Source organism: Bos taurus, chromosome 29, assembly GCF_002263795.3.
Source record: "Bos taurus isolate L1 Dominette 01449 registration number 42190680 breed Hereford chromosome 29, ARS-UCD2.0, whole genome shotgun sequence".
Lineage (NCBI taxonomy): Eukaryota > Metazoa > Chordata > Mammalia > Artiodactyla > Bovidae > Bos > Bos taurus.
Window position 1 is genome coordinate 42,997,405 of NC_037356.1, and position 21,789 is coordinate 43,019,193.

Sequence of the window (21,789 nt, forward strand, 5' to 3'; positions counted from 1 at the left end):
GTGGCCTGAGCGGTGCCTCCAGCCCAGGAGTGGAGATCCCCAGCCGGCTGGTGCTTTAAAGCCTGGCTCCGGGCAGCTTGCCCCACCCCTTCCCTCAATGGGAGGGTCTTGGCCCGGCTCCTCAGGGAGCTATTTTGGGGTGAGCGGAGGAGAGGAGGGGCAGGGCAGGGCCAGGGCCAGCCTGGCTCCTTCGCAGCCCTGCACTGACCCACTTCCTCCAGGCCTCGCGCACTGGCACTAGGGTCTGCTGTCTTCTGCCCCGGCGCCTGCCTTGTGCAGGGTCGCAGTCAGGATGCTGCAGGCAGAGTGCTGCCTTGAGAGGCTGGAAATTTGACTGGAGCGGCTGGGCTGTGACTTTGGCTGAGGCTGCCCTGAATTCGGGTTATGGATGAAGGATGGGGTCTGAATGTGGGCCCTCAATCAGGGCTCCTTGGAGAAGCCAAGGAGGCTGTCGAGGAGGACAGGTGTCAGGAGGCCAAGCCTGCAGCAGAGAAGCTTGGCTTCAGTTGACTTTCACACAACAGGCTACACACCACGGGCGGGATGCTCTCCAGTCAAGCTTCTATGGTGGCCCTGCCCTTTGGTGGGGAGGACATATGTTGTGGCTGAAGGCCACCAGCGCAGAGCATCAGGGTGCCCTGCACAGAAAAGGTGAAGCTAGCGGAGGACACTGGGCATCTGAGAAAAGGGGGACCGGGACTCTCGGTTCCAGGAGAGGTGGTATGGGAGAGGTCGCCTGAGGCAGGGCCACTGCCCCCACCCCATCCCCCACCGAAGTCCAGCCACTCTGAGCTCCCCCTGTTGCTGTCCCTCAAGGAGCTCTGAAGTGACCTTTCAAGAGGGATGGTCAGATTACAGGCCAGCTTTGGCTAGGGGCCACCAGCCTGGAGTAGGGGCCCCTGGGAACTGTAGTCCTGTGGCCCAGAGGGGTAGAACTGAAGCAGTCCATACACACACAGACACACACACACACACACGGACACACACAGACTCAGGCACAAGACACACAGACAGACACACACACATACACAATGGTATCAAGTCTCCCCGTGCCGCAGGTGAGTGAAGGCCTCCTCCCATTCATTTCTCCCGCCTAGGGCCACGCGGTTCCTAAAGTTCCTTTAGGATGGACTGGTTTGATCTCCTTGCAGTCCAAGGGACTCTCAAGAATCTTCTCCAACAGCACAGTTAAAAAGCAACAATTCTTCGGCGCTCAGCTTTCTTTATAGCTCAACTCTCACATCCATACATGACTACTGGAAAAACCATAGCTTTGGCTAGATGAACCTTTGTTGGCAAAGTAATGTCTCTGCTTTTTAATATGCTGTTTAGGTTGGTCACACGGAGAAGGCAATGGCAACCCACTTCAGTACTCTTGCCTGGAAAATCCCAAGGACGGAGGAGCCTGGTGGGCTGTCGTCTATGGGGTCGCAGAGTCGGACACGACTGAAGTGACTTAGCAGCAGCAGGTTGGTCATAGATTCTGCTTTGTTCCTGTTTTTTGGCTGCGCCAAGTCTTAGTTGCGGCCTGTGGGATCCAGTTCTCTGGCCAGGGGTGGCACCTGCCCCTGCACTGGGAGTGCAGAGTTGTAGCCACTGGACCACCAGAGAAGTCCCCTGCTTTGTTCTTTGAGCAAAAGGAGCCCAGGGCCTGGTGCTATTTCAAAGGAGGCTGGGCCTCCTAGAGTGGTGGACCTGGGGAAGAGGAGCCTGGGTCTTCTGGTCTGAGGGCCAAGGAAGCACATCAGAGGGCTGGCCAGCTGCAGGATGCTACAGAGTCTGTTTCAAGGACGGCCCAGCTGTTTCTGAGAACTTTCTGAGCCCCAACAGATCCAGCCCTGGAAATACCAGCTTAGTGTGGAGGCCAACTCCTAGTCTTCCGAAAGCCAAGCCCTGCTCTGCCCCTGCTCCCAGACAGCATCTGGGCGGGTCTTCCCTAGAGTGTGCTTCAAAGAAAAAAAGACCAGGAAGAGGATGCCAGAACACAGCTACCCCAAGTTCCCACGAACAGAGAAAACTTTCTCTTTTGCATTTTAAAAGTATTCTACACCTTGCATTTCAAAAGAATGCCTGGTGGCTCTCGGTGTGTAACAGTTCCCATCCTCAGCCTTTCCTCCTGGGCTGTGCCTCAGGGGAGGTTCACCCCCCCCCCCCCCCCACCAAGCGCCAAGCTCGGCCAGCATCTCCAGCATCTCGGGCCGCCTGGCCTGCCTTCCTTGTGGAATGCCAAAGAGAGCTCAGAGGCATTTTGGCACCAGTTGCCCGTGTTGTCACCTCATGCCCCAACGGTGGCCGCATCCTTTGCCACGCAAACCTTCTTTGCACTGACCCCTAATTTTCCTGCTGCTAAGAACCTGCTCCCAACAGAGCACATTCCTATCTTATTCTGCTCCCCAAGTCAACTCAATCCACACCCCTCCCCCTGCTCATCAACTGGGTGATCATCCTGCCCCTGCTCTCAAGGAACTGGCTGAACTGGGACACAACCTGTTTCTGGTGCGAAACAAATGTGATACTTTGAGTTGGTTTCTCCAGCTACCTTTCTCCTGGGCTCTTTTGGCCTTTGTTGTGTCTATGGCACCCACTGAACTTTCCAGTCTTTTCCAGGGTAATGCCACCCCAGGAGACCCTTCTTTATTTCACATCCCCCAGCCCAGCATGATGGAAATTCAAAGACTGAAACTGACCTACTGGCTTCCCCAAGTCCCCCCATTTCACTCCCCATTGGTGTTGTGTTGTATAGGTTTATGTATCAGTTCAGTCGCTCAGTCGTGTCCGACTCTTTGCGATCCCATGGACTGCAGCACGCCAGGCTTCCATCACCAACTCCTGGAGCTTACTCATGTCCATCAAGTCAGTGAGGCCATCCAACCATCTCATCTCTGTCGTCCCCTTCTCCTCCTGCCTTCAATCTTTCCCAGCATCGGGGTCTTTTCCAATGAGTCAAGTTTCTTCGCATCAGGTGGCCAAAGTATTGGAGCTTCCAGCTTTAGCATCAATCCTTCCAATGAATATTCAGGACTGATTTCCTTTAGGATTGACTGGTTTGATCTCCTTGCAGTCAGTCTGAGGGACTTTCAAGTCTTCTCCAACACAGCAGTTCAAAAGCATCAATTCTTTGGTACTCAGCTTTCTTTATGGTCCAACTCTCACATTCATACATATTATATATAATTTTGCTTATTTATTTAGGCTGCGCTTGGTCTTCGTTGCTGTGCAGGCTTTTCTCCAGTTGCAGCAAGCAGGAGCTACCCTCTACCTGCCATGTGCAGGCTTCTCACTGAGGTGGCTTCTTTTGTTGTGGAGTGCGGGCTCTCGGGGGCTTGGACTTCAGTAGCCTGGGCTCCCAGGCTCGAGTGCTCACCCAGTAGTTGGGGCACACACGCTTAGTTGCTCCTTAGTTGTGGGATCTTTCCAGATCAGGGATGAAACCTGTCTCCTGCATTGGCAGACAGATTCTTTCACCACTGAGCCCCCAGGGAAGACTTAATACTTAATTTACTTATTTGGCCTGTGCCGGGTCTTAGTTGCTGCACACAAGAGCTTTAGTTGCAGGGGGTGCACGCAGGATTTCCAGCTGCAGTATGCCAGATCTTATTTCCCTGACCCCTTCATTGGGCACACAGTTTCAAGCCACTGGACTAGCAAAGTTCCCTTTAGAGATTTAAAGAACCCTGAACCAACACTGTTGTTTATGTCCAATGGTTTCTAAACAGATACATTAACTAACTCAGAGGTTGTTTATGGCCTACTAGATTTCCAACCAGAAATCCTGTCTCCTTCCTGGGACCAATCTTGGGTTTCTCCAGAGCACTTGGCGGGGTCTCAGTAACAGAGCCCTAACAGTGACCTTTCCCAACGGACATTCCTTCCACCAACCTGGCTCTAAGCGGGCAGGGAAGACACTGCTGCTGCAGCAGAACAGGAACAGGGTCAAGTAGAGGGCTCTGCCCTCCCCCAGGGGTCCAAGGTGGCTGGGAAAGCCCTCTTCACCCCTCTGCTTCCACCACAAAGGCAGGTGCTTGCTGCCTTGGAGAAAGGGCCGAGACTGATGCCCAAGTCAGCCACTTTGTTACTCACCAAAACCTTAACAAAAGCTGACAGCAGGGAGCAGAGAGGGAGCGAGCAAAGGAATGGAGCTGGCCCCGGGGGAGAGAGACAGAGGAGATAGCTGGGCTATGGTTAAGTCATTTATTGATTTTATTTCTAAAACCCACATAGCGCCACTTTGCCTCTTCCAGAGCTTCAAAGAGCCAATTAACCGCCCAATGAGCCCACCAGGGAAACCGAGCTTGTGGGGGAAGCAGTGAGGTGAAGCCAAGGTCAAAGAGGGTTGCCAGGCCCCAGGCCCTGCCCCCATTCTGTCAGCTAAGCACAAAGAGGAAAGATCTCTCCTCTTTCAGTCAAGGGACCTTTAGGGCCTGCTTGAGGAGACCCAGTGAATAGGTCTGGCTTCTGAGGCTCCATTAACCCCTGCAGGCCTACAGCAAAGCAGCCCAGGCAAGCTGGACAGGGCTCAGACACCAAGGGCCTGCTCAGGATAAACAGCAGGGCTAGCCCCAGCTCTAAGCTGCAGAAGAGCCCAGGCCAGCATTGTCCCCACTGGCCCAGTGCTGTGGGCTGCAGAGCTTGCTGTCCCTCCGCCTGCCCAAAGGGAAGGTGATGGGAAGCATTGGCCCCATGCAGCTCCCTCCGAGAACTGCAGCAAAGCAGCAGAAGCGGCTGATCAAGGACCTCACTCATGACCCCAGAAGTCCTGAGCTGGGTTTTCCTGGTGCCACATCGGGCCTGTCCATTAGCCCAGACACAAGGGAACAAAACAGCCTGGGACCCTCTGTGAAGTGCTTACAAGGCACAAGGTGGGGCCCCTTCCCCTGCCCCCACCTCTCCCCAAAGCCTGCCATGGTGGCAGGCTGCAAGTCACCAGCAGAGAAAGAAAAGGCCACTTGGCGGTTTTAATTTTAGCAGCTTGGAGCCTGACAGGCAGGATTAGTTGGCTTGACCTTTCGTGCTGAGGCCTCCCCAGGCCCAGGGCCTCAGTCAGGTGGCAGCTTCCAGGCACGAATCACAACTGGAGCTCATCGAATGTGGGGGTCCAAGCCCCAGGGAAAGGCCTTCAAAAGGACAGAGACCAGGAAGGGGGAACCTGGTCTTCAGCCAGTAATCAGTAAACTAGCAGAAGGTGGGGCCGCCCACACACCAGCTTCCCCAGCAGACCTGCACAGGGAGGGAGAACGGGAACCAAGGGGTGGGGGGCGGACTTCCTTAATGAAGGTTCGAGAGGCTCCCCTGGGCAAGGGGCAGTGAGGCCAGGTGCTGAACACAGCTTCCGTAACTGGTGGTGGCACCGACAGTGGCACAAGTGTTAAGAGAAAGAAAAACAACAGACCCAGAAAACCACACTGCTCTTTTATTCAATGGAACACCCCCCTTTAACGCAGTGTTGAATCATACACCAAAAAGCCCAGAGAAACGTCTGCTGATAAACCAGTGAAGAGAACGCGCATCATACATTATTGTCAACATAATCACTCCATGAAGAGGGGAGGAGGAAAGGAAGCAGAACAAAGAAAACAAGGGGCTCAAACCCCTCAACACTGCAGAACATTCAGACGTTTGGGATTAAAATAAATTGTAAAAGCTAGCCTTTCCAGGAAGGAGAGGAACAAACGGAATCTGAGGCAGCTCAGGGAGCGCTGAAAGGGCTCTGAAGGTTGCAGACAAGCCCCAGGCAGCTTACATGGCTCCACCTACCACGGGCAGGGGTGCCAGTTTGGTTATGGACCCTCAACCTGGGGACTAACCCACTACCCTACGAGAGTGGCAGAGACAAAACCCTACACTTAAAATTAAGGGGAAAAAGTATCTCAGCTTGAAAAAAAATATGGCAGTTTGAAAATCTTGGAACCAAAGAAAACACCCACCCCACCCCGCCCCGCCATACTGATGGCCCAAATTGTTTGCCTAAAAACCACTTGTTCCTCTCTCCTTAAAGAACCAGGAATGAGAAAAGGGAAAGGAATCTAATTGCAGCAGAAGACCGGGGAGAGCATCTCCTTGGACGGAGTCTGAAGAAAGGAAGAGATAAGGAAGTAACAAAGAAAAAAGAAAAAATTAATAAAAATTTCACAATATGGAGCCAGCGTGTTCCGATTCCGTCCATAAAAATAATTCAGGCTGCTTTGCCGAACCATCCTGTCCACCAGGGGCGCTGCTGAGGCTGTCTGCCTGGAAGGGTCACCAATGGGCGCGGAAAGTCCTCACTCTCATGGCTCGGGCCATCGCCGCCGCGGGGAGGGATCCTGGCGGCCCAGTTTGGGGAGAGGCAAAGGGATTTGGGTGAGGAGAGAAAGAAGACAAAGAAGACACTCGATGCTACGGGGCGCCAGGAGAGCCCAAGCTGGCACCCCATTACCACCTGCCCATTCCCAAGCGAGTCCTCAGTCGCTTGGCCCAGCCCGGTGCGTGCACACACACACATGCGTGCACACAATCACATGCGTGCGTCCCAATGTCTGGCTCCATATGGTGAGGTTCGGCGTGTGTTTAAACGAGACCAATTCTCTCTATATATAATATATATTTTCTTAAAAAACCAAGTCTAGTTCTGTGGTGGAGGCGGTGGGGGAGCTGGAGGCATCCCAAAGGGTGGCATGCCCGCCACCCCCATGCCCATCATGGTGACAAAGTTAGAAGGGTCCATGGGAGGCGGAGGAGGAGGGGGCGGGGCATACATCATGCCGGCGGAACCAGGCGGCGGAGGCGGCGGAGGGGGAGGGGCCCCGGGCGGCAGAGGCGGCTGGACCCCTGGGGGCAGGGGCACCATAGTGGGGTTGCCTTGCATCTGAGGGGCTCCTGGAGAAGCTGCGGCAGCCGCCTGCTGCTGTTGCCATGGCGGGATGGACCCTGTGCCAGCGCTCGTGGTGGTAGTCGTCGTATCTGGGGTGGTAAAGAAGCCCAAGGTCACACGCGCGGGGGCACACCGCGGCTCTCTGCGGCTGCTGCCTTGGGATGGGGAGGCAAGGGATGCCTGCTCCTTGCTTGGCATGCGGTACGGTGGTGGGGGGCGGGCGGGCGGGGTGGTCCTGGCAATGGGGGTGGAGGGGCGGGCAGGACTACCCTGGGGTCAGCCTCAAGGTCTCTGGGCTTAGCGGAGTAAGCCCTTTTGTCACCAGTGCCCCTGGAAGGGCCGAGGGGAAGGTACCAGACACAAGAACCGGCTCTGACATCCCTCCGCCCATCCGCCGCCACCACCGAACGGCACATTCAACCTCAAGGCCACAGCTACTCCCGGTCCCATCCCTGCAGTCTCTCAGGCCCCAGTCACATCCCTCTCCAGAGCATGCATGCACCCCCCCAACCCCGGGCCTAAGGCGCAGGCGTGGGCCAGCCAGCGGCTCCCAGCCTACGATGGTGGGCTCCCCTCCAGCCCCCACAAACCTCTCTCCAGACACAGCCTCGCCAGACATCAGCTCTCCTCCCCCAGACCCCCAGGGGCCACAAGGCCCTTTCTTTTTACCCCACAGCAGAGACCAGAGTCTCATCCCAAGGTGTCTGCCTGCCTGTCTGAGCTGTGAGGGTCTCTCATTCCTCTCAGCCCCACCCCCCCAATCCCACCCACCCCCACCAGCCCAAAATATTCCACTCACTTTGCTGCCATGGCAAGGGGGTACTGGAAGCCATACTGCTGCTGGGCGGAGGGGGTGGCGGAGGCTGCTGCTGCTGCTGTTGCCATGGGGGAAGAGGACCAGAGGGAGGGGGCGGAGGCTGCCCACTGGGAGGCGGCGGCGGCGGTGGCATCATGCCCATAGGTGGCGGCGGCATCATACCTGCAGAAAGGCGGAGAGAATGAAGCCTCAGGAGAGGCGGCGGGTTCGCCACAGGGCTCCCACTGCCTCCCCAGCCTAGGCAGGCAGCACCCCTCAGGAAGCACCAACCAGGCTGTTACCTTTTCCTTGATGCAGGCGATAGACCCCAGAGCCCACAGGCGTACTTCCCAGGTACTGATCTTGATGGAAGGAAAGAGCAGGGACTTAGCAGGACATTGGAACTGACCAGGGAAGATACACCCCCACAATAGCTCAGTCAAGTGGCAGTGATGGCCACTTACAAGAGCTGTTCTGAATGCCGTCTCTACGAGGCAGGCCCCACGTGTATACCCCACGTAGAAATCCCTTCCTGAACCATAAGGGAGACTTCCTCCTGACCTGGAGACCAAGCCTCAGCAAGAGACTCAGCACCGACACTCAACCCCTCTGAGACCTGCTCCCAGCCATGTAAAGCCCTGCTTACCCCAAAGCCCCAAGGTTTCTGGTCTGACACTTACTTACCCATTGGAGGAGGGCCGTGGTGCCCAGGTGGGTGGGGGCCCTGGTTCATCGGTGGTGGTGGCGGCTGCATCCAGGGGGGTGGAGGTCCATTAGGGTTGTGCTGCATGGGATGTCCACCATGTCCACCTGTGAGGCTGGGCAGCGGGTGTGGGAAGCTGTGGGGGCCACCTCCGGGCCCACCGGGGCCACCTCCATGCATGCCATGGTAGGGCCGACTCTCTGACGGGCCGGAGTTCATCCAGGGTGGGCGGCTCTGGGTAGTGGACATGAGAGACTACGTGAGAGCATTCCCGTCAGTGTCCCTGCCTGCTCCCTCTGGCGGCAACACTGTTCTTTCGGCTGTGCCACAGGACCAGGACACAAAAGGCCAAGACCTTCCCAAACTGAGAGGTCCCCAAACATTCCTGATGGCCCGAAAGAACAATGTTGCCGGCCATGTCCACCTGTCCTACCCCAAGCACCTGGCCACGTACTCCCATCTCTTGGGAAGAGAAGAGGGGGCCAGGTTGTGAAAACCCCCTCCCGAAACTCACCGGCGGAGGTGGGTTGTTGGCAGGAGCAGCAGGCCGAGGTGCACTGGCCAGTGGTGTGGTGGCAGGCCCAGAGGTGGAGCCCACAGATGCGGGCACAGGTGCCTCCCCCAGTTCAGCCATAAGGGACAAGTATTCTTTATCCATCCGTGCTTTATCCTGAGCTGACTGGGGGTCACCAGGCCTAAAGGTGGGGTAGAGACACAAAGAGAAAAGGGGTGGGGAAGACTCATTAAAATGGAAACCTTTACTTTGAAGAATTTACACAAAGGAAGTTTAGAGGAATTCAGTCACCCTTTCTAACCCCTTCCTTGAAACAGTCCCATCAGCTCGTCAGCTCTGTGCCCAGCTCTGCATCTGGGAAAAGCACATGGACCTCTGCCACAGCAGAGACCCCTGGGCAAGAACAGAGGTGAAAGGAAGCCAGGAGAAGTTCAGGTTTTCCCAAAACAGTAAGTTTCATCAATTTCCACATTGCAGGTATGAGGGAAGGAAAATCTATGCAAGACCAGAGGAGCTGCCAAAACTTCCTTAACAAGGCTTTTTATATTCATCACTTGAAGTAGAAGAACATTGCTATCAAATGCTGGATTGCAACTGGTCAAAACTACAAGCTGTCTTGCAACACCAACCATAAGCAACCAACAGCAGTTAGCAATGAGCCACATGAAAATACCTATACCCAGAAGGGAAGTTTTCAGGTTCCCTGGGCTCAAGATAATAAAGTAGGGATGTTCACCATCGACTGTTTCTAATCATTCTGGGCTTTGCATCACACTGTTAACAGACCAAACTCACTGAAAGGAAGCTCTTGGGTCTGCAGATTAACACGAGCTGTCCTATACACCAGAAGCTACCAGGAAGCCCTCACCTTTGGAACTTGCAATCAGAAGCAATGTGGCCAGCCCCGCCACACTTGGTACAGACTGTGGTATTGGTAATGCTGCGGGTCTCAGAGCTCTGCCAGGGTCTTAAGATCCTGTTGAAAGAAAAAGGTCACCTCAATGGCTGTGGCCCATCACCCTTCTTCCGTAGGTTCTGGTTTTTGTGCCTGTCCCTCGAAACCAATCACATACGTACCTGTTATCATCTTCCCGAAGGGTCCCATTCAAGCGAGCCAACTCTCGAAGTTGCATCTTCCGTAGGTCATTCTGGTCCTCAGGGGTCTCGATACCCTGCTTCAGAATGTTTCTTATCTGGTGGAGACGCAACGGGCACAGTTATGTAAGTCCTGGGACTGCCACCTAGATTTCTGGTTGGAGGATTCCTTCCTGACTCCTCACCTGTTCTACTGCTTTCTTCACATTCTCCATGGTATTGGCAGTGACCAGGGCGTGAAGCGGCTCATCTTCTCCTGGCAGCATCTGGCCATCTTTGCGCCCAACTTTCCCTTCTTTCACAGAACCTTTCCCCCGGATCATGATCTTGGCATTACACTCCTTCTCTATGTTCTTCAAGGTGTTCCCTCTATCAGAGGCAGAAAAGATGGCTTTAATACCCAACATGGAAATTCAGAGTGGCTCACTGGGCAGTGATAAGAAACCATGAGTGTATAGACTGAGATTTTCCCACCAACAGCTCCACGATCTTTAAGTTAAGGTCACAGCAATCCTCAAGATTTGACTTCTCTGCGGTGAAACGGAAAATTTTCTCACCAAAAGGCACTCACTCAGCCAAAGTGAACATCCTACCAAAAGCAGGAAGATGGTACCCAGAAAGTACAAGACAGACTCATCTCCCAGGTCTTTGCATGAGTGCTCAGTTACTAAGTTGCGTCTGACTCTTTTGTGACCCCCATGGACTGTAGCCCACCAGGCTCCTCTATCCATGGGATTTTCCAAGCAAGAACACTGGAGTGCATTGCTGTTTCCTCCTTCAGGGGATCTTCCCAACCCGGGGATTGAACCATGTTTGTTACATCAGCAGGCAGATTCTTTAACACCAAGCCACCCAGGGAGCTCCTCCCAGATCCTTGGGAATTCTGTATTCCACAGAACAGCAGGTACTCACCTTGGCCCAATCAGCAGCCCCACAAAATTGATTTCCGGATACTCATCTTGTGGGATCATTACTTTATCGCTCACACGTGTTGCTGGAGGTCTAAGAAAGAAAAGACTCATAGACTCTGCACACTTCTGAGGTGACCTCAACAGCTCTTCTAGAACTAACCTTCTATACCACGTTTTGTTATAGATGACAGGGTAAGGAGTGAGAGGTTAGTATCTACAATGCTCTAGCAGACCACACCTAATTCGCTGGGGTCTTTATCCCGGACCACCCAGTCCCCTGGCTTACTTGTAATCTGCAGGAGGCTTGAAATCGGGGTTGAGGGCAACCATTTCCGTGATGAGATTATGCCGTTCCTCCTCCAGTTTCTTGCGGGTGCGGAACTCGCGAGTGTTAAGCCTCTTCCCCTCACTATTGTAGATGGGCTCAGGGGAAGGGGACCTGTGGGAAACAGACCACCGTCACCCCTCTGCCTTCACTTTACTCTCATTCCCACACGGGCTAAAATAAGTCTTCCCCAGCCCCTCTGCCTCTCAAGACCCTAACACAACACTCTTCGGAGGAACCGACCATAACGTGTGCTATTCAAAATCGTGTGGAATAGGGAGGTAGAAACTGGCTTAGCATCAGGGGGACTGGGGTGTGTGTGAGAAAGGAAAAAAGTGGTTTTGTTCTAAAAGTGATGAGAGGAAAAAAAGTCTGTTCTTCTAAGGGAAAATCTCTAGACTGTAAATGGCAAGGACTGTCTCATCCTCTGGAGTCTTCTTGCCAAATATGAATTTTCTTTTGTTGGAAAAAAAAAAAAACCATATTACAACTTTATGAACCACGGAAACCCCAAGTTTAGGTAAAATGTTAAATGACTCTTGCAGAGCTCATGCCCTAACTGGAAGAGAGGCTGTACCCCTACCATGTAGTAAGTATGAGCTCTTTAACCCAATACAACTGGGACTCAAGGCTACTGCAGCTACTTGGCCCCCACAATGGAGAGAGATGGTTCAAGGCTTCGTCTCTGCTTTTCCTTCAATGGCCTGGCTGGCAGTGTCCAAGGCCCAGGAGTCAACCTGTTTTCTGGCTGTTCGAGGTTAGGGAGTCTGGGTAGAGAAAACCGTTAAATTGCTAAAGCAGCTTCTCTGAGAGGCTGCAAATGCAGATTTGGTCATGTATTTGTCTAGGGTCTGAACCTGCAAACAGCAAGGGGAAAACCTATGATTCTCCACCAGAGTTTACAAGTCCAGAAAGCAGATTTTCTCTTTTTTTTTAAAGGAGTAAAATGCTGTTGCTACAAGTAAAAAATAGCAATGATAAAATGATCAGTTTACCACAGCTGGATTTTGCGGTAATAAAAAAAAAAAGAGAAGTTACACTCCTAGAATTCTGAGTTAAGATTACAAAAAGGACCATAGCTTGATATTCTGAATGAAAATTTAGTAGCAGCTGCAAGAAGGGAAGAGACCATGTGGATCAGGTTATTTTAAAAACATCCTGAAAGTAGTCAAGATTCCTATACCCTTTGTTTAGTTGAGAGAACCTTGCCTAGTTGGAGAGCAAGGACTGAACTCGGCTGCTCCCACTGTCTTCAGCCTAAAGGGAACCATGTCATACCACGTTACACACACGATGGAATAAAAGGTCAGGTTTGTTCATGACTAATGACGGCTAAATGACACCTCCGTTTCTAGCATCTGTATAAACTGTTAGCACAATCCAGTAATAGTGAACAAAGACAAACATACCCCAGCTCATTAGACTACCATCTTATACATTTAAATCTACACAAGATTTTAAAACATTTTTAACTGTGCAACTTAAGCAACATCAAAATGGCATAAAGTGGCTTCATACTGAGAATACACCTTCTTAAGAAATAACCTTAAGTGAGAAACTCATGCATTTCCCTCCAACCTGGGCTCTTTCAAAGCAAAACCATCAGGCATTAATTAGGGCCTCTTTCAAACTGAATTCAAGGGAGGAAAAAAAAACTCTCCTCTGATTTTATTTCTAACATGCTTGACATTTCTAATTCCCACCTCATTCATAGCTGTCTAGAATTAAGCACTTCTGGCTAATCACCAAAAGAAGCTTTACCAGTACCAAATTGGTCATTTAAAGGCCCCACAACAGTGTAACCTCTTTCCAAATTGTGGAAGTGAAAGGCAAAAACCAATATTCTAGAGGTCAGACTGGCCCAACTTCTTCACTTTGAGTAAGAATAGTATTAGAGGTCATCTAATTTCTAATCCAAATTCTCCAGGAAACGAAGGTTTGTTAAAAATTCAACTTTTTAAGGAACTGCCTGGTAACCTGTGGACATGTTATTACAGGAAAAAAGGCCAAAAAGGCACTAAACAGTTGTGGTCTATAATCTATAAAGCAAATCTAAAAAAAAAAAATCAAAATATAAAACATAACAACCCTCCAACCAAAATTTACAGGTGAAAAAATAAAAAAAATTTAATTAACTCAAATGAAAAGCATCAATATATGTTACTTTGCTTCTTAACACAGGACACCAGAAAGGTGCTTATTTAAATGAGTGGCTTCTAAAACCATTACATCATCTTCCTGATTTAACAAGTTATTAAAATGGGTAGCAAGCCAAAAACACTACTTTTTAAAGCAAAGTGTTTTCAACTATGCTGCATGCACTAAGAGACACTTCACGGAGGAGGCACATTGCCTTTCTATTAAATGGACCAGATTTTAGCTGTTCAAATATTGGCCTGCCAATAAAATTCCTGTTAAAAAAAAGTTCATTTCCCTCAAACTTTGTAGACTTTTTATTTTTTAGAGGTGAGAAATTACAAACTGAAATGACATGACCACAGCTGTTTGAGGACCACACTCCCTTTAAAAAAAAAAAAAGTAATTGGTTGGTTGCTTGCCTTCCCAAAACAGGTGAAAATATTCTGGCCCCTCCCAACACCCCAGGCAATGGCCAAGGCTGAAAATTAACTGGCAGTGATGAAGGAAGTTGGTTAGAATCTTGTCTATTTCAAAACCATGAGCAGGAGACTGCAGCATAAGCTGACCAGACAGAGTTTCTGGCCTGCTCAAATTCAGTGATGCTCAAAAATATTCTTATTCCCTACAATGTGTAGTACCTGTGAGGACACGCTACACCTGGGCTTTCAGCCAAAGGAGGTACTGAAATTGCTGGTTAATGGGCCACCTCACTGTCCCTACTAGTGGGTAAATCAGGTTAAAATCTACATACTTTTCAATTGAAAACCAGTTGTCCGTTTTCCTGTAACTTTTGATTCTGCTAGTAATTAAATTTCATTCCATTCTGCTAACTGATGACTGACCATTTAACTGCTAATTTACACTCTAGTTCCCAGAATGGTCACAGTACCAGTCTTCTTACTAGGATTTTATTGAACTGACACAACATGTTGCCACCAGTAAAACGTATTGAGAAAAAGGTAAAAGCGTTACTGTCAGCTGGTTAAAACTGTTTCCCAACCTGTCCTCAGGGTTAGGGGGGATGCCCAGGTCTCCTGTGCGCAGTTTACGAGTCAGGTCTTCTATCTGCAGTTGCACTGGAAGAAACCAGGTTAGGAAAGAAAAAAAAGGATGGAAAAAAGACAATGTTACCAAAAAACATCTCAAATCTCAACAACAAGCATGAAGAACTCGGAGACTTTGAAAGGGACGTGATCAGTGAACACATTGAGGCAAAAACCCCCAACCATCTACTGGCAGGAGTCCACTTACATCTCTAAGTATCTTTCACTTCAAAATGGTTATCACTTAAGGAAGCAAACAGTTTGTTGGAAGAGGGGTTAGCAGTATAGACTGTTCACTAAGGCTAACATCAAAACAATTATTAGGAGGCGTTTTACCTCTTCCTCTCCACCAAGGCTTGCTATACAATTGGCACCCAGAACTAAACCATGTATGTTATCACCAATACCCTGTTCCCACCAAATTACACTCTTGAGTGCTAGACTCTTAGATTTTATTTTTCCTTCATCAAAACTTAAACATAACCCAAAATGAGATTCAATTAACATGGGACAAGGAAAAACACCAGTTAAGCAAAGATCATTTTCATTGATACCAGGATTAAAATTCCTTAAACAAAACATTTAATAACCAATTCAACAGTCTCATATTTAAGTTTGTGCATATTCTTTCTGTAAAACCAGATCCGTACTAGTAAGGATCTCCCAATACCTGTTGTTTTCATTCAAATGTTATGACAATCAGTATACCTTAATACACCAGTAACAAGGCAAGAAGTTTAGACTCACTCCTTACATGGGAATAACAGTAGGGGTGCAGAGAATGAACGTGTGGGTCAAGGAGAGTTATGTGGGGCCCTCAGACCTTGACAAATGACCAAATGAGGCTGTATATGAAAAGGATGATGGTTTCACAAAAGTTTAGTGACTCCAGGGAAGTATTACCCAGTTGATTTTCTCAAGATAATGGGAAGTGTGAAGCCAGATCACTTTCTTCGCATGCTGAATGATCACCTGTTTCTTACCTTTGTAGCATCTAAGTGTCCTAAGCAGGTATCTCTAACAAGGGCAAGTCTTAATGGGTTGGGTTCAAGTTGAGGCGACTCCAAGAATTAACACATGTCTAACCCCAGACACCCTTCTAATTTTAAACACACCCCACAGGGCTATACCCCAACACCACATCCACTCCAACTCGGAAAAAATGAAAATCTACATTAATATCAAAAGAGGATATTGGGGACATCCTGTGTAAGAGAGATAAAAGAACACGAAGACACATGTGGGCCCCCAAGTTGTTTTATGCTACAAAAGTTCTGACTTGGCAGCCAAGCGTTAAGCTCAACTGCTCAAGGTGAAAGTCACCTTCGTGGAGGCAGGCAGTTCTTGTAACTGGACAGCAGGGATGTGGGCTGATTGAGACCACCGGCACCTGAATCTAAAGGTTGCCATCTTCCTTGGAGAAGAGACCTACACTAGCCCAGGCTTTGATTACACCTTTAAACGCGCTTAGGACCCAAGCAGTAACTTCCTCCAAAGGAAGAGAGTTGGAAATGTAAAGAATGAATCTGTTTTTCCCATTTTCTGCATCTGCTTGTGTTCTTGGGCTATCACTCCACTAGGGACATTTTCATAAGGTTATCAAGACCCAGACTAGTCAAATATAAGACATAAAAGGATGGGTGGGAGTAGACTCAACAGTAGGGAAAGAAGAATTATTAGTATTGTAAAAATGAGACAAGACAATTTCAACACCTCAAAATTCTCAGCAGTCTAGAAAAGAGATGAAGACCCTCAAGAACAATGGCCTAGAGGTTTTTTACTCGTGAAGGACACAACCTCATGGGTTTACGAGGCTTCTGCCCTAATTTACTCCAATGTTTATTTGGTTAGTAGGAAATGTGTATCAAGTAAACTTTTTTGAGACAGCTGTACAGGTACATAAATAAATGTAAAACTTGCATTAAAAACCTTTTTTTTTTTAAAAAAGGTAATTTTGAAGTTAGTTTCATTTCTACTGTGGACATTCGTAATTCTCAAAATTTCCCAACAGTTAAGATCTTTTATCCTAACCACCTCATTATTCCAGATCCAAGCAGTACCCCTTTCCCTGCAGAGTTCCTTAGGAGTAAACACAAGAGCCCTCATTTTAAGACAGCTCTCCAAAGACCAAACCAGAAAAGATGCTGAAGCAAAGGTTAAATTCAACAAAATGGTAAAAGGGGGGTAAACACACTTTCAGAACCATTTTTTGATTAAACTGAGAGTTTTTTCCCCTTTCAGAAAGTACCTATAAAAAAATAAAAGACCACATTTTAGGGAAAGGAGGAATATGAAATTATGGTGAAAGGCCAGGCTGTGAAAAAGGTACTTGGTTTACAATACCTGCAGTGTTCTCCACTGGGGCCAAGTCCAGAGAGGCATGTAACACTCACCTCATCAACTGGTAATGAACAGCAGCTGAAAAGGGTGGGGTGGGGTGCTGGGCTGGGAACTATTCTCATTCCTAAGCGGGCCCCTCTACCCTTCTGGCACTCATGGAGAACACTGCTGTTACCAACAGACCAAAACAAGGAGCTACAAATGCAGGACTCACAGAGCAAAAACTGATGGATTATATCAAAGTCATCTGACCATAGCTCCTCTCAAAGAGAAAACTGTAAAGTCCCAAACTTTCAACAAATAAAATGTTCAGTAACAATCTGAAAATGCATTTGAGTGCAGAACGTGTATTTACCTATATAAGCTCTTTCTTGTTCCCGAGTAAGTCCAGGGGGGATGACTGTAGGCATTCCTGGAATCACCGTCTTCTGTTCCATTGTGTCTTGGTTCCAGCGGCTCCTCTTCCGCTTCTTACTGGGGAAGTCTAAAAGAGATAAGATTCATCAGATGCAAACATAAACCAGCAGAACTACCAACAGGCAGTTCTGGATACTTATGATACTACACACAACCTCAGTAGACTGTTAAACTGAGAACTTGACCTAAAAAGAAACAGCAAAGAATGGAAGACAAACCTCGGAAGTCAAAAGACATGGCCACTAGGAGGGGACCTGGGTCTGAAAAATTAACATTGCACATTTATAATTTTTGTCCACAGAAATGCTGTGAAATATGTAAACAAGAAATCTCAGTGCATAAAGTTTCAAGTAGTGAAATCAAAGTATTGAGATAATAATATACCTCATGGTTGTCCATAAACCTCTTAACAGCCCCAGGACGTAAGAGCAGACTGAATATTCAAGGCTATAAAGCAATATTGGTAACTTCTGGCTCCTCCCACCTCCCCAACAGTCACCTGAGACAAACCGCAACTAAACCTATGGTTATCAACTGAAAAACCCAGATTTTCCAGCAACATCACTTTTCTCCTCAGAGGTTTGGCTAAGGTCATCATTTTCCTGGCCAGTTGGACACTTAGGGTCTAAAAAATGTATCGTTAAGTTCAATAAAGAACAAGCTATACAACAGGAGCCAAATCTTTCTTCCCCAGTACACAAGCAGAAATTTCTGCCGTTTGATACAAAAAGGTGCCTTCTGAGGGGCCAGACCCAGAGGAAAAGCCTCAAGAGGAGGCGTGTCATACTTCTTAGGTAGATACAATGAAATGAGGAAACGAACGGAAAACTCCTTCCCCCAAAAGGGCCACAAAAAATCGGACCCAAACACCCTCTGAAGACTTTCATCCATTTTGGTTCTTAAGTGAAAGCCTTGTCTTATTAAAGAAGTTTTAAGGAGCTTCTCTTGGTACTTTCTTCCTTTAGGACTCTACTACAACCAGGAAGAGGACGCTCCACGTCATCAGTTGACCCTTTCCCGCCCTCCAGACTTGCACATGAGGCATCCCAACCACCCACTCGATCCCCTCTCCACACTCCTCCTGAACACCAGGGGCGGAGAGCAACAAGGGGTCTCCCCAATGCCGGCTTTTAGGTTGGGCACAAAGCCCGGCCGCCAAACTGCGCCTGCGCGCAACAAACTTCCTCCCGCCGGGCCCCCACCCCTGAGGCGCGTGCGCACTCGAGGCCCGAGAACCAGGCCGCGCGCCCCGTGGCTTCGCCGCCCGGGCCTCCCCGTGCGCGCGCGCGCGCACCCGCCGCGTGCAGCCGCCGTCGCCGCCGCCGCGCGGCCCTCAGCCGGCCGGGCCCATCCGCGCAGCGCCTCGCGCGCTCTCTCGGCCCGACTCACCTCCTCCGCCGCCGGCCGGGCCCGGCTGCTGGTCCTGACGCGGCGGCTGGGGTGGCGGTGGCTGTGGTGGCGACACGCGCTGGTAGAGCGGCGGAGGGGGCGGCTGTGGCGGCGAGTACGAGGAGCCCGAGGAGGGGGGCGGTGGCGGCGGCGGCTGCTGGGGAGGCGGGGGGGGCGGCGGCGGCGGCGGCGGCGGTAGCGCCGCAAAGGGGAAGGCCGCGGTCAGGGCCCCCACCGAGCCCACGGGCGGGGGCGGCAGCGGCCCAGGCCCGGGGGCAGTCGGTGGTCCCGGCTCGAAGCCCCCTTTGGGGCCAGGGAGGGGAGGGAGGCCTGGGGGGCCCAGCTTACCCAGCGGCGTAGCGTTCGCTCCGGTCGCCATGGCGCCCCCAGGGACCGGCACCGGCGGCTCCTTTTCGGCGGCGGCTTCTTCTTCGCGAATCTTCTGGGGGGAGGGGACCCGACTGCGCTGCCGCGGAGCGCGCGGAACCCGTCCTCTCACGCGGCGGGCGGCGGCGGCGCGAGACGCACAAAGAGGGAGGAGAGAGCGCGCCGCGGGGGCGGACCGGGGGCGACGGGGCCGGGGCCTGGATTGGGCCGAGCGGAGGCAAAGGGTCGGAATCGGCGGCCTCCGATTGGTGGAGCCTTAGCCTTTCTCGATGCGCGCTGGGATTGGCCGGACCGTTAGGCCTGGCGAGGAAATGGCGGCCGAGCCTGAAGAGCTGGGAGGTGTCGCAGCGCGCACTTCATTTGTTACTGCGCGAACGGAGCTCGGAGTCCAGAAAGGAGGGATAGGGTGGGGCAAACTCTGTGACTTATGGGGCCAAGAGCTCTCCCATTGGCTGAGCTGGTGGAGTCAATCAATCTCCGTTGCGTCGTAATGTCCTGGGATTGGCTGTCTCTGTTTCCCCCCCACCACCCTTGCTCCCTTTCCCCGGGGAGTAATTTCGCTGGGTTTAAGCTAGAGGTCGCGGCGGAAAAGCATTGGCGGAACAAGAATTGGGGTCGGGGAGGAGCGGAACAGGAGCGCGCATGCATAGATGGGGCAAAGCCATGTCTCTGTCCCTGGCTTCCCCGTCGACCCTCGGGTCCGACGCGGAAGCCCTTGGTGACGTCAGTCCTCGAGTCCCATGGTAACCCGGAACCGAGGGGTGGGGGAGGGGCTGGCGCGGACCGGTAAACCGGATCCGTCGACAACACAGGTAAAGGGGACTTCCTGTTTTTGAAAAAAACAAAAAGAGGGAGGAAGAAGATCTATAAAATAGTATTATTGAAGGATTAAAAACGGTGTCCGAGCCAATGGAGGTACACATATCTTAGGTGGAAAGCAATATGAAGTTATCAAAAATTAGTTTGCATATACCGTGCGTTTTCATTAGAATCCCAGCGAAGTTGGGATTTATTATATCATTTTTTAAGTCATAAAATAACTGAAAATAGTGGAGAAATTTGTAAACTAGGTTGAGGAGCTTGCCTTTCCAAATAATACAATACAAAAGACACACTAATGAAACAATATGGTATTGCTGTAGGAAAGACGGATTAGTACAAGATAGAGTCTAACCAAAAAAGTATTTCAATTCAGTAAGGAAAAGATTTAGCTAGTAAATGGTATATAGAGTCCTAAATTTAAACAATAAAACAGATACAATTTAGGAGATTGTCGGAGTCATCTAGGGGTAGAGACTTTATGAAGACAGGAAACAAAGTTAATTACCAAAGGAACCTATGATAAAAGTCAACAGACAATAATACATTAGGAAAGTATACTTGCCATACATATGATAAAGGGCTAATATCTGTAATATGCAAAGAAGTCTTAAAAAGTAATTTTAAAAGAAAACAGAAAAGAAGCAAAGACTGAATAGACAAGTCTGAGAAGAGCAAATCCAAATAGCCAAAAAAAACATGAAAAGTACCAACCTCCTAAGCATGAATGCAAAGGTGATATGAGACATCTTCAACAATCAGGGGAAAAAAAAAAAAAAAAGCTAAGTTACTACTTTGAATTGTTTTTTGAAAAGCATTCTATTATCTATTAAAATTGTACCTCTCAAGACTTCTTTGGTGGTCCAGTGGGTAAGACTGCACTCCCAACGCATGGGGGCACTGGTTGGGGAACTAAAATCCTGCATGGTGTGGCTTAAAAAACTTTTTGTACCCCTTTCAGGGAAAAATAAAAAACATGTTCAATGTGGTAATCCCACTCCTGGGAATCTGCCCCTAAACAAGGCATGTGATTACATAATGCAATGTGTTCAAAGTCTTCTATTGCGTTTACTGCGGTCTTGTTTGTAACTGCAGAAACCTAGAAACAGAAAACTACCATCAATATGTGATTGGTTAAATGAAGTAGATTATCCATAACTTGGATTAGTAGGCAGCCTTGAAAAGGAGATAATCCATACCTACTGACCTGGAGGGACTTCTGTGCTATATTGTTGAATAAGAAAAGAAGCAGAGAAATAGCTATTACATGATCTTGTTTTTGTAAAACAAAGTCCATACGTGTGTATGCGTATGATTATATGAGTATGGAGAAAGCCACGGAGGATACACAAGTCATCAGTGAAGACGTTGAAGAGGGAAATAGGTGCTTGGAAGTTATCCAATACATTTTAAGAACCCAGCATGTTTTTAAAATATTTTTCATATTTTAAAAAAATGTATGATGTGATCCCATTTCAGTTCAGTCACTTAGCCGTGTCTGACTGTGACCCCAAGCAACACGCCAGTCTTGCCTGGCCATCCCCAACTCCCAGAGCTTGCTGAAGCTCATGTCCAAGCTGGTGATGCCATCCAACTATCTCATTCTCTTGTTGTCCCCTTCTCCTCCTGCCTTCAATCTTTCCCTGCATCAGGGTCTTTTACTCAGTTTTTCACATCAGGTGACCAAAGTATCGGAGCTTCAGCTTCAGCATCAGTCCTTCCAATGAATATTCAGGACTGATTTCCTTTAGGATTGACGAGTTTGATCTTGCAGTCCAAGGACATTTACATAACATTATACAACTGTATAAAGAAATGCATTGAGGAAGTTCCCTGTGGCCCAGTGGTTAGGACTTGCTGCTTTCACTGCCAGGGGCCCGAGTTTGATCACTGGTCAGGGAACTAAAATCTCATAAGCCATGCTGGGAGACAAAAAAAAATGCATTGACAGAACAATCACCAAATTTCCACTGTAGTGGGTAATTTTTGGAGAGGGCAATGGCACCTGACTCCAGTCCTCTCGCCTGGAAAAAATCCCATGGCTGGAGCAGTCCATGGGGT

The 21,789-nt window shown here is 49.6% G+C and overlaps 1 protein-coding gene across 11 annotated transcripts; it reads right to left on the reverse strand.

The window, feature by feature from the left end:
- Positions 1-5,392: 5,392 nt before the first annotated feature.
- On the reverse strand, positions 5,393-19,277 carry SF1 (splicing factor 1). Of its 11 annotated transcripts, none has more exons than XM_005227166.5 (14): positions 18,871-19,277; positions 17,072-17,200; positions 14,334-14,409; positions 11,156-11,308; positions 10,871-10,960; positions 10,144-10,327; positions 9,941-10,056; positions 9,732-9,839; positions 8,864-9,044; positions 8,331-8,604; positions 7,949-8,008; positions 7,650-7,829; positions 6,735-6,939; positions 5,393-6,302 (listed from the first exon to the last, which is right to left on the reverse strand). In XM_005227166.5, the coding sequence occupies exons 1-14, from the start codon at positions 18,899-18,901 to the stop codon at positions 6,173-6,175; spliced, it is 1,917 nt and encodes a 638-aa protein (XP_005227223.1). In that variant the 5' UTR covers positions 18,902-19,277; the 3' UTR covers positions 5,393-6,172. The 11 variants fall into 11 exon arrangements, with proteins under 11 accessions (XP_005227223.1, XP_024843042.1, XP_024843041.1 ...); XM_024987274.2 differs by adding an exon at positions 18,523-18,601 and having other exon boundaries at positions 5,393-6,939; XM_024987273.2 differs by adding an exon at positions 18,523-18,676 and having other exon boundaries at positions 5,393-6,939.
- Between the last annotated feature and the right edge of the window lie 2,512 nt (positions 19,278-21,789).

Excerpts from the sequence above, each read along its gene's own strand:
- SF1 (XM_059882995.1), bottom strand. The coding sequence starts at position 18,901 with ATGGCGACCGGAGCGAACGCTACGCCGCTGGGTAAGCTGGGCCCCCCA. Across the intron at positions 11,309-14,333 it reads CCCCCTAACCCTGAGGACAG|GTCCCCTTCCCCTGAGCCCA; the intron begins GTTGGGAAACAG and ends TGTTTCCCACAG. Across the intron at positions 7,830-7,948 it reads TCGCCTGCATCAAGGAAAAG|GTATGATGCCGCCGCCACCT; the intron begins GTAACAGCCTGG and ends GCCTTTCTGCAG.